This window comes from Watersipora subatra, chromosome 4 (assembly GCF_963576615.1).
Source record: "Watersipora subatra chromosome 4, tzWatSuba1.1, whole genome shotgun sequence".
Classification (NCBI taxonomy): Eukaryota; Metazoa; Bryozoa; class Gymnolaemata; order Cheilostomatida; family Watersiporidae; genus Watersipora; species Watersipora subatra.
The window spans coordinates 32,531,937-32,545,482 of NC_088711.1; the positions used below are offsets into that span (position 1 = coordinate 32,531,937).

General features: G+C 35.1%; 1 protein-coding gene across 1 annotated transcript in view; it reads right to left on the reverse strand.

Moving 5' to 3' along the window:
- LOC137393004 (transient receptor potential cation channel subfamily M member-like 2) overlaps positions 1-13,546 on the reverse strand; it is a 74,868-nt gene that overhangs the window by 28,390 nt on the left and 32,932 nt on the right. The window contains exons 13-15 of the mRNA XM_068079384.1: positions 6,728-6,953; positions 5,411-5,677; positions 291-482 (exon numbers count right to left, since the gene is read on the reverse strand). Coding sequence (XP_067935485.1) covers positions 291-482; positions 5,411-5,677; positions 6,728-6,953 — 685 coding nt within the window. The remainder of the gene's footprint in view (positions 1-290; positions 483-5,410; positions 5,678-6,727; positions 6,954-13,546) is intronic.

A 13,546-nucleotide genomic window follows, 5' to 3' on the forward strand; every position in this document is an offset into this window, starting at 1 on the left:
CCTCGTAGTAACCAAAATGATGACCTCGTACTAACCAAAACGATGACCTCGTACTAACTGTGAGTTAAAACAAACACGAAATCTTAACATTGGTGGAATAGACATGATATCGGTAGTTGGTTATTTCTGCTTGTGTAAATAATGCTGTTGCAGTGAGCTTTGCATTGCCAGCACAAAACCAAGAAATCTAGAATATTCCACATGACCATTGCGGTATTGTAACAAAAGAACTGATACAAAACAAACTACCTCCTACTTTCACTCACGACTGTGTAAAATTTAAGGCCAACCTGACGAATTTCTTCCAAAAAGTTGGTAAATGCGCAGCAGTAAGTGGTGATCTCCAAACAGCCTATGTATAGACTTCCACAACAAATCTCGCACGGCTCTGTTCGGTTGGCTATAGGAAGTAGCCCTTCGTACGGCCTCAGCTCAGTTATGAGGAATATCGAGTAGATAGAAAGGAAGATTAGCATCAGTATCTATAAACAGACAATAAAAGTAAGTCTTTATAGTGAGTGGATAATCAGCAATAAAAGTAAGTCTTTATGGTGAGTGGATAATCATAGTAATAAAAGTAAGTCTCTATGGTGAGTGGCTAATCGTAGTAATAAAAGTAAGTCTCTATGGTGAGTGGCAAATCGTAGTAATAAAAGTAAGTCTCTATGGTGAGTGGTTAGTCATAGTAATAAAAGTAAGTCTCCGTGGTGAGTGGCTAATCATAGTAATAAAAGTAAGTCTCTGTTGTGAGTGATTAAGCATAGCATGAGAATTTAACTTTCACTTTACACTAGAAATTTCCAGGCTGCTATAACATTTTATACATACTTTGTATTATACTGTAGATAATTCTATGATGTAATAAAATCATGAACTGCGGCCCTACTAGGTATTTCTATGATGAAACGGTGCAACAAATAAGAAAGAATGAATGACAAAACAATTGCCTTGATGCATTTTGTTCATTTAGAGTCTGTTGCAAACTAGCCTTTCGGTTTCCTGTTGCAAACTGGCCTTTCAGTTTCCTGTTGCAAACTAGCCTTTCGGTTTCCTGTTGCAAACTAGCCTTTCGGTGTCGTTAAATAAAAAATAACAATAAATTTATGAAAATAAATGTTTTGTAATAATGCTAGATCTCAGACTTAAATCTTCCACAATGTAGAGGCTCATGATACCATACAATCACAACATAGAGGTTCATGATATCATACAATCACAACATAGAGGCGTATGATACCATACAATCACAACATAGAGGTTCATGATATCATACAATCACATCATAGAGGTTCATGATATCATACAATCACAACATAGAGGCATATGATACCATACAATCACATCATAGAGGTTCATGATATCATACAATCACAACATAGAGGTTCATGACATCATACAATCACAACATAGAGGTTCATGATATCATACAATCACAACGCAGAGGCTTATGATACCATACAATCAAAATGTAGAGGCTCATGATATTATACAATCCCAACATGGAGCCTCATGATACCATCCCAAGTGAGAAATTTCTTTTATATGTTCAGGATGTTGAGAACAGTCACATAACGACTAAATCTCCACACATACAAAAATACCTATATTTGCAACGAGCAACTGTTGTACTTTATGCATGCTCATACACTGAGAAATTTTTATAATCAGGTGAGTTTCTTGAAAACTTGACATACCATAAAACCTCTAATTGAACGCCATCTCTAGTTACACGCCACCTCCATTTGACTGCTACTTTGACTATCTTTAATCTTTATGAACCCATAATATCAAGTGATCAGTAGAAAAATTTCCACAAAATTGTATCAATAATGAATCTTTTACATCAATAACGATCAATTCTCTGCTGGTCCAATTCCAAAGCTTTTAGTTTGTTTTTTATTAGAACTTTGAAAGCAACACCATAAAAAAAATTACTGTCTCAGGCTAATAGTAGTTCCTTGCTTAACGTGGTATTGATACTTCGAAGTACATGTATATGAAAACGGTTTACATTTGCGATGGCACAAAGGTTACGTTTAGCGATCAAGACTTTTTTTCGTTTTTGTTGTGCCAAAAAATTGTTTGGACACGAATATCGACTAGTTATGCAGTGCAGAAGAAAATTTGAGGTCTGAAGACATTGTGGAAGGTATTGGACAACCAGAAGATGTTTGTTCCATCGAAAGCAGCAATCAGAAAGCAGCTATCCAAGCAAACGATGAAAATATTTTTGTTTTTAAAAAACATTAATTTTTGTTTCTGCATGTAATATAAGTATGGTTCGTTTATGTCACTTGTTCATGAATACGTATTTGTAGCATTTGATAGATTATCATTTTATAACTTATAAATTTGCAAATTTATAGCATATTATTTGATCTTACAATTGATCAAAGGTCGTAACTCCTCTTCTATTGCACACAAAAAGCTAGTTTTGGCTACAAACTGTAGCAAACATAGAGCAATGAGTTTTTATGCAACTTTGGTAAAAAAAATAAAAATATGTTTTTAAATTTAGAATAAAATAAAAATTGAAAGCTTGAAAAAATTGCAAAGGAGGACACAGGTTATAATATCATAATCATCGCGGGTTAATTGCAAGCAATAGCTATAAACTGGTAGAGATATTTCTCTGCTTCTCAATGCATATTTATTAAAAGATTTTTGACAAGTTAGAGTTAACCCTTTCGCGGGCGAATTTTCAGGATTATATCAGGCCCCCCGTGGGCGAATTAATTTTCCAGAAAATCAATTTCTTTTAAAAGGTTTATACACTCTTTTGTATGTTATTGTGTGCATATATCTATGTATAAACATGCATATGTATACATGTATATGTCCAGATGTATATATATACATCTATATATTGTAAATGAATAAAAATGTATAAAAATATTTATATATGTAGATCTACCAAGATAAATAAATATATATATTGTATATCTTTTTATAATACAAGTGTACACTTTAATAAGCACAGTTTCTGTACAATATATCCAGAAGCATTCTCCTTTACAAAGGCCTACATCACAGTCTTTGCACCTAGTGCTTATTCTTGTCTTTTTGTACCAATCACACAGCATCTACTGGAGTAAATACTGGGCCTGTCACTACTACGAACTGATGAATGGTAGGAGATTTATCTCTTTTTATATTGGTAATATTCTTCCAGGCACTAACATCACCCCACCAACCTCATCATTACAGCTATCAGCTTTTTCATCAATATCACTTCCAGATGTAAAATAATTACAATCACAATTTGAACCTGATTCATTGTCATCTCTGGCTACTAAATCTAAAAAGTCACAGTCAGCTGTGATTCTCTTAGTAACTCCGGTACTAGTACTTGCTGTAGTAGAATATAATCACGGAGAGTTCTCTTAGAAGTCGTCATGACGATAAACTAAAGTAAAAGTCTTGAAGCTTTCAGTAAATAACGGCTAAAACAGAACAAAAAAAAATAATTAAAAATTATTTAGAACGGTTTTCTAATTTTTTTCGCAATTTTTATTCATTTATTACTGCTAAAAACAATCGCTTTGTGCAAATAGAAAAATTTTTTTAGAAGCTAACCAAAGCCAATATATCGTAGCTTGCTATCAATCAAAAAAGTAAACAAAAACGGCATTTAGCAAACCAAAAGCCGTAATAAAAGAAATATATTTCTCTAGCGACAAAATTGTCGTTCTGCCCACTTGAAGGAGTATCGCGAAGCGACAGAAATGTCGCTTTGCCCGCGAAAGGGTTAAGTTAGCAGATTTATTGCATCCAAAATGTTTAATATCGTTCCACTGGAAAAAGATGGCAAAATATAGGCGCATAAATAAGCTAAATTTGTTTTCTCAAACTTCTGACGAGCCATTTTAAAAATACTATGCCAGCCTCTATTTGAATGCCACCTCTAAATGACTGTGACTATTGAGAAAGGGTTGAAAAATAGAGTGCCAAGGCGTTCAACTAAAGGTTTTACAGTACATGCATCTACCGGACTCGCCATAAACAACTCCATACAACAAAATAATCTAAAAACAGATTGTCAATCACATTGATCGCGCACTCGGTTGACAGAATTTATACGAATGATGATCATGTGAATAATACCAGCTGACAGGAAATCCCAGATCGAGGCGGATTTATTACTACTGCCATAGCTGCTAGCATTACAGTTTCACCAACCGCTACAAAAACACAAAGGAAATCTCATGAAAATTCTCTGTTTTGTGTCAAATATGTGTTTATATTGTCAATTTCATCATAAGCAGTTTCAGACCTGCCAGTTACGTTCATAAACTCCCACGTACTTTATTACTATCACAAACAATTTGTTTTTAAAATATTTGAATTTAGAATATTTTTTTGAATATAGACTTGAATATCCATCAATACTTCTGTATTGAACTGCTAACATTGCAAATGCATTAGGCTTGGACTAGCTCAAAATAATACCTACATGACGAGTGTTTGGATTGCACAACTGACTACATAATGCATTTCCTTTGAGTACAAGACCTAGAGCATTCGTATGGAATCTGAAAGTGCCCTAAAAATCTTGAATTTGGAATAAAAAGGTACCCTAAATCTATTGCACACACAGAAAACAAGTCGCTGATGAGACAGGTATCATGGTCGCCATAAGTCCAGTATTAGTGATGCACTCGGAGACTGAGTCAACCCAACAGCTGAAATACTTCAAGAAACTAGGAGTCGCTCTAAGGAACTAGGGGTCACTCAAGAGGAAACTAAGGGGTCACTCTAAGGGAAACTAGCGGGTCACTCTAGGAGAAACTAAGGGGTTGCTCTCGAGAACTAGGTGGCAGCTCTAGGGAAACTACGGGGCCGCTCTAGGGGGAAACTAGAGGGTTACTCAGGGGAACCTAGGGAGTCACTCTAAAGGACATTAAGGGGGTCACTCTAGGGGAAAATAAGGGGTAGCTCTAGAGAAAACTAAGGGGTCGCTCTAGGGGAAACTAGGGGGTTGCTCTAAGAGAACTAGGTGGTCACGCTAAAGGACACTAAGGAGGTTGCTCTCGGGGAAAATAGGGAATTGCTCTAGGGGAACTAGGGATCGCTCCAGGGGGTTGCTCTGGAGGGAACTAGGGGGCCATGCTTGTGAAACAAGAGTGGCTTTAGGAGAAGCTAAGGGTCACTCTAGGGGAAACTAAAGATGCCCTAAACTGTAGGGCATCTTCAAAATTAATTTGGGTCAAATAGTTGTTCAAACTTTACACGCAAGTGATAAAGCTAGAAGCTACCAATGCTATGTAAGATAAAAGTTTAAAGATAATTATTAATAAAATTAACATTATTTTACATGTAGCATTATTATTAGTGTGAATAATGTTTACAACTTGTTTAAATTGGGTACAAATAAAATGCCATACTAAAACAATAACAGCAAGAGACTTACAGAATAGTGGATACACTTTACAAGGGGTGAGCGCAAGGCCCGATATATAGCTGTGAAAAAGGAGATCTCATGTTTTTCTCTGCCAAGTAATGTTACTGATATGAGGGGCCTATAAACAGCCGGGGATTTATCGTTGACATCATCTGTATTCAGATCCTCAATGACCACCGGGTCATCCTGGCGTTCATCCATCCGTGGATCATTATTCCTCTTTCGAACAAACTTGAGGAGGAATACAAGAAATGGCATGATAGAAAATGCCATAACCTGTAAAAAAAAGATGTTTAAAAAAGCTAGCATGAAAAACTCTGATAGAATATTGAATATCGAAATCAATCCAACCTGATAATAGAATTATCAGTTTGTATTGATTTAATTTGTTATTTTCATAGCAAACATCATGCACTACGTTACAACATATGAGAGTCTAACAGGACAAACATCATGCACTATGTTGCAACATATGAGGGTCTAAGAGGACAAACATCATGCACTATGTTGCAACATATGAGAGTCAAACAGGACAAACATCATCTGCTATGTTACAACATATGAGAGTCTAACAGGACAAACATCATGTGCTATGTTACAACATATGAGAGTCTAACAGGACAAACATCATGAACTATGTTACAACATATGAGAATCTAACAGGACAAACATCATGTGCTATGTTGCAACATATGAGAGTCTAACAGGACAAACATCATGTGCTATGTTGCAACATATGAGAGTCTAACAGGACAAACATCATGAACTATGTTGCAACATATGAGAGTCTAACAGGACAAACATCATCTGCTATGTTACAACATATGAGAGTCTAACAGGACAAACATCGTCTGCTATGTTACAACATATGAGAGTCTAACAGGACAAACATCATGTGCTATGTTACAACATATGAGAGTCTAACAGGACAAACATCATGAACTATGTTACAACATATGAGAATCTAACAGGACAAACATCATGTGCTATGTTGCAACATATGAGAGTCTAACAGGACAAACATCATGAACTATGTTACAACATATGAGAGTCTAACAGGACAAACATCATGAACGATGTTGCAACATATGATAGTCGAACAGAACAAACACTATGCACTATATTACAAAATATGTGGGTCTAATAGATAGCGAAGTTACCATAAGTAAAGTGAAATTAGAAGGCATGAAATAAACATGGAAACAGTTAACAGCTTGCATATAAGAGTAACAGTCATCAAAATCTTACTGAAAATAACTGTTTGTTAAACAGGCGTACTCAGAGGCGGGTGGGGCTAGATAAGCCTACATCAATATAGTTACTAACCCAAAACCAATGGGTCCTCAAGGCTATGTCTCCTCTCCAAATTTTGTTAAGTTTGGTGTAGCAGGCAGGCTGGGCAAGGAACTCCTCCATCTCACCGTGGTAGGCCATAGAGAGAACTGTGGTATTGCCCCAGTTTGGGGCCTCTCTCACAAGCATGTCTGATGTGTACTGCCGGTCCTTTGACCAGCATAACTCCAGAATACCATTGGCAAGCGTCTCAAACTTCCTGTAAAGAACAATTAGACATACAAAATGGCTAAAAAGCTTTGTTGCTATATTTGGTTAATCTTTTAGAGTAGATAAAACAAACCGGTAAAATGAACTACAATGGCATCAAAATTTGCTCATATTCAAAAATAACCTATCGTCTGGTCAAACATAGCGTTGTAGCTATAAGAAAGAAATGACAGCCTTTCAATAGTGAGTCGATATCATCACAATAAATGCTTTTACAGACTTTCAACATGCAGCTTTTAATTATATTTATCATTATTGCAATATACATGAACAATGTCACGTCATCCACCAGTTATGCTTATTTCATCACATCTCCCACTGCTTAAACTTATATATCAAGTCAGCAAAGCACAAAATTGCCTGACATGAGTTTATCAACTGAACAAGACACGAACTTGTCTGACATGAGTTTATCAACTCAATAAGACACAAACTTGTCTGACATCAGTTTATGAACTCAACAAGACACAAACTTGTCTGACATGAGGTTATCAACTCAACAAGACACAAACTTGTCTGATATGAGTTTATCAACTCAACAAGACACAAACTTGTCTGACATGAGTTTATCAACTCAACTAGACACAAACTTGTCTGATATGAGTTTATCAACTCAACAAGACACAAACTTGTCTGACATGAGTTTATCAACTCAACTAGACACAAACTTGTCTGATATGAGTTTATCAACTCAACAAGACACAAATCTTTCTGACATGAGTTTATCAACTCAATAAGACACAAACTTGTCTGATATGAGTTTATCAACTCAACTAGACACAAACTTGTCTGATATGAGTTTATCAACTCAACAAGACACAAACTTGTCTGACATGAGTTTATCAACTCAACTAGACACAAACTTGTCTGACATGAGGTTATAAACTCTACTAGACACAAACTTGTCTGATATGAGTTTATCAACTCTACTAGACACAAACTTGTCTGATATGAGTTTATCAACTCTACTAGACACAAACTTGTCTGACATGAGGTTATCAACTCAACAAGACACAAACTTGTCTGATATGAGTTTATCAACTCTACTAGACACGAACTTGTCTGACATGAGGTTATCAACTCAACAAGACACAAACTTGTCTGATATGAGTTTATCAACTCTACTAGACACAAACTTGTCTGACATGAGTTTATTAACTCAACAAGACACAAATCTTTCTGACATGAGTTTATCAACTCAATAAGACACAAACTTGTCTGACATGAGTTTATCAACTCAACTAGACACAAACTTGTCTGACATGAGTTTATCAACTCAACAAGACACAAACTTGTCTGACATGAGTTTATTAACTCAACAAGACACAAATCTTTCTGACATGAGTTTATCAACTCAATAAGACACAAACTTGTCTGATATGAGTTTATCAACTCTACTAGACACGAACTTGTCTGACATGAGGTTATCAACTCAACAAGACACAAACTTGTCTGATATGAGTTTATCAACTCTACTAAACACAAACTTGTCTGACATGAGTTTATTAACTCAACAAGACACAAATCTTTCTGACATGAGTTTATCAACTCAATAAGACACAAACTTGTCTGACATGAGTTTATCAACTCAACTAGACACAAACTTGTCTGATATGAGTTTATCAACTCTACTAGACACAAACTTGTCTGACATGAGTTTATTAACTCAACAAGACACAAATCTTTCTGACATGAGTTTATCAACTCAATAAGACACAAACTTGTCTGATATGAGTTTATCAACTCAACTAGACACAAACTTGTCTGATATGAGTTTATCAACTCAACAAGACACAAACTTGTCTGACATGAGTTTATCAACTCAACAAGACACAAACTTGTCTGACATGAGTTTATCAACTCAACAAGACACAAACTTGTCTGACATGAGTTTATCAACTCAACTAGACACGAACTTGTCTGACATGAGGTTATCAACTCTACTAGACACGAACTTGTCTGACATGAGTTTATTAACTCAACAAGACACAAATCTTTCTGACATGAGGTTATCAACTCAACAAGACACAAACTTGTCTGATATGAGTTTATCAACTCTACTAGACACAAACTTGTCTGATATGAGTTTATCAACTCTACTAGACACGAACTTGTCTGACATGAGGTTATCAACTCAACAAGACACAAACTTGTCTGATATGAGTTTATCAACTCTACTAGACACAAACTTGTCTGACATGAGTTTATTAACTCAACAAGACACAAATCTTTCTGACATGAGTTTATCAACTCAATAAGACACAAACTTGTCTGACATGAGTTTATCAACTCAACAAGACACAAACTTGTCTGATATGAGTTTATCAACTCAACTAGACACAAACTTGTCTGATATGAGTTTATCAACTCAACAAGACACGAACTTGTCTGACATGAGTTTATCAACTCTACTAGACACAAACTTGTCTGATATGAGTTTATCAACTCAACAAGACACAAACTTGTCTGACATGAGTTTATCAACTCTACTAGACACGAACTTGTCTGATATGAGTTTATCAACTCTACTAGACACGAACTTGTCTGACATGAGGTTATCAACTCAACAAGACACAAACTTGTCTGATATGAGTTTATCAACTCTACTAGACACAAACTTGTCTGATATGAGTTTATTAACTCAACAAGACACAAATCTTTCTGACATGAGTTTATCAACTCAACTAGACACAAACTTGTCTGACATGAGTTTATCAACTCAACTAGACACAAACTTGTCTGACATGAGTTTATCAACTCTACTAGACACGAACTTGTCTGATATGAGTTTATCAACTCTACTAGACACGAACTTGTCTGACATGAGGTTATCAACTCAACAAGACACAAACTTGTCTGATATGAGTTTATCAACTCTACTAGACACAAACTTGTCTGACATGAGTTTATCAACTCAATAAGACACAAACTTGTCTGACATGAGTTTATTAACTCAACAAGACACAAATCTTTCTGACATGAGTTTATCAACTCAATAAGACACAAACTTGTCTGACATGAGTTTATCAACTCTACTAGACACAAACTTGTCTGACATGAGTTTATTAACTCAACAAGACACAAATCTTTCTGACATGAGTTTATCAACTCAACTAGACACAAACTTGTCTGACATGAGGTTATCAACTCAACAAGACACAAATCTTTCTGACATGAGTTTATCAACTCAATAAGAAACAAACTTGTCTGACATGAGTTTATCAACTCAACTAGACACAAACTTGTCTGACATGAGTTTATCAACTCAACAAGACACAAACTTGTCTGACATGAGTTTATTAACTCAACAAGACACAAATCTTTCTGACATGAGTTTATCAACTCAATAAGACACAAACTTGTCTGACATGAGTTTATCAACTCTACTAGACACAAACTTGTCTGACATGAGTTTATTAACTCTACTAGACACAAATCTTTCTGACATGAGGTTATCAACTCAACTAGACACAAACTTGTCTGACATGAGTTTATCAACTCAACAAGACACAAACTTGTCTGATATGAGGTTATCAACTCAACAAGACACAAATCTTTCTGACATGAGTTTATCAACTCTACTAGACACAAACTTGTCTGACATGAGTTTATTAACTCAACAAGACACAAATCTTTCTGACATGAGTTTATCAACTCAACTAGACACAAACTTGTCTGACATGAGTTTATTAACTCAACTAGACACAAACTTGTCTGATATGAGTTTATAACCTTAACTAGACACAAACTTGTCTGACATGAGTTTATCAACTCAACTAGACACAAACTTGTCTGACATGAGTTTATTAACTCAACTAGACACAAACTTGTCTGATATGAGGTTATCAACTCAACAAGACACAAATCTTTCTGACATGAGTTTATCAACTCAATAAGACACAAACTTGTCTGATATGAGTTTATCAACTCAACTAGACACAAACTTGTCTGATATGAGTTTATCAACTCAACAAGACACAAACTTGTCTGACATGAGTTTATCAACTCAACAAGACACAAACTTGTCTGACATGAGTTTATCAACTCAACAAGACACAAACTTGTCTGACATGAGTTTATCAACTCTACTAGACACGAACTTGTCTGACATGAGGTTATCAACTCAACAAGACACAAACTTGTCTGATATGAGTTTATCAACTCTACTAGACACAAACTTGTCTGACATGAGTTTATTAACTCAACAAGACACAAATCTTTCTGACATGAGTTTATCAACTCAATAAGACACAAACTTGTCTGATATGAGTTTATCAACTCAACTAGACACAAACTTGTCTGACATGAGTTTATCAACTCAACAAGACACGAACTTGTCTGACATGAGTTTATCAACTCTACTAGACACAAACTTGTCTGATATGAGTTTATCAACTCAACAAGACACAAACTTGTCTGACATGAGTTTATCAACTCTACTAGACACGAACTTGTCTGATATGAGTTTATCAACTCTACTAGACACGAACTTGTCTGACATGAGGTTATCAACTCAACAAGACACAAACTTGTCTGATATGAGTTTATCAACTCTACTAGACACAAACTTGTCTGATATGAGTTTATCAACTCTACTAGACACGAACTTGTCTGACATGAGGTTATCAACTCAACAAGACACAAACTTGTCTGACATGAGTTTATCAACTCAACTAGACACAAACTTGTCTGACATGAGTTTATCAACTCAACAAGACACAAACTTGTCTGATATGAGTTTATTAACTCAACAAGACACAAATCTTTCTGACATGAGTTTATCAACTCAATAAGACACAAACTTGTCTGACATGAGTTTATCAACTCTACTAGACACAAACTTGTCTGACATGAGTTTATTAACTCAACAAGACACAAATCTTTCTGACATGAGTTTATCAACTCTACTAGACACAAACTTGTCTGACATGAGGTTATCAACTCAACTAGACACAAATCTTTCTGACATGAGTTTATCAACTCAATAAGAAACAAACTTGTCTGACATGAGTTTATCAACTCAACTAGACACAAACTTGTCTGACATGAGTTTATCAACTCAACAAGACACAAACTTGTCTGACATGAGTTTATTAACTCAACAAGACACAAATCTTTCTGACATGAGTTTATCAACTCAATAAGACACAAACTTGTCTGACATGAGTTTATCAACTCTACTAGACACAAACTTGTCTGACATGAGTTTATTAACTCAACTAGACACAAATCTTTCTGACATGAGGTTATCAACTCAACTAGACACAAACTTGTCTGACATGAGTTTATCAACTCAACAAGACACAAACTTGTCTGATATGAGGTTATCAACTCAACAAGACACAAATCTTTCTGACATGAGTTTATCAACTCTACTAGACACAAACTTGTCTGACATGAGTTTATTAACTCAACAAGACACAAATCTTTCTGACATGAGTTTATCAACTCAACTAGACACAAACTTGTCTGACATGAGTTTATTAACTCAACTAGACACAAACTTGTCTGATATGAGTTTATAACCTTAACTAGACACAAACTTGTCTGACATGAGTTTATCAACTCAACTAGACACAAACTTGTCTGACATGAGTTTATTAACTCAACTAGACACAAACTTGTCTGATATGAGGTTATCAACTCAACAAGACACAAATCTTTCTGACATGAGTTTATCAACTCAACAAGATACAAACTTGTCTGACATGAGTTTATCAACTCAACAAGACACAAACTTGTCTGCTATGAGTTTATTAACTGAACAAGGTACAAACTTGTCTGACATGAGTTTATTAACTCAACAAGACACAAATCTTTCTGACATGAGGTTATCAACTCAACAAGACACAAACTTGTCTGATATGAGTTTATCAATTCAACTAGACACAAACTTGTCTGATATGAGTTTATCAACTGAACCAGGTACAAACTTGTCTGACACGAGTCTCACACTCTCAAAGCTGAATGTGCATTTGTCTAATAATGCTCTACACGAAAATTAATTTCTCACTTGTCTATTATTATTTATAAATCTCGGTCTTTGTGTGTTGTCCGTGATTCGGTCTGTCCAGCTATAGTTATTAAAACTTTGGAACTACTGTACTACACAGTCCTTAGAATTCTGTCACTCTTTTTATATACCACATTCTTTTTGCTCAATTGCAAATGCTAAATGACGTATTAATTGATACAGTGTGCCCAGTACAGTGTTATAAACTATTTTTTGCCAAACTCTACGAAACACAATCCTTTTTCATTTTTGCCATACTACACCAAATTTGTTTTCCTGTCATACAATATCAAAAAAAAATTTTCTCGAAATTATAACTTGGCGATTGTTGTTGTACTGATTACAATAAAATGATAAAAATGTCAATATGCTATTCGCTGAAATACCTCCTACAACGCTAAAAAAAATCTATGTTGCTGGCTGTCTCAGTTCAGCGTTATAAGTTGTGGTAAAAACGAATTCGCCAACAGATAAGTGATACAATTTTAGTTAATAGTTTAAAGTTTACTAAAATACATACTAAAACTTTGCTTAAGTATGAGTTTAGCAAGCTAAATCCATTTAAGTTA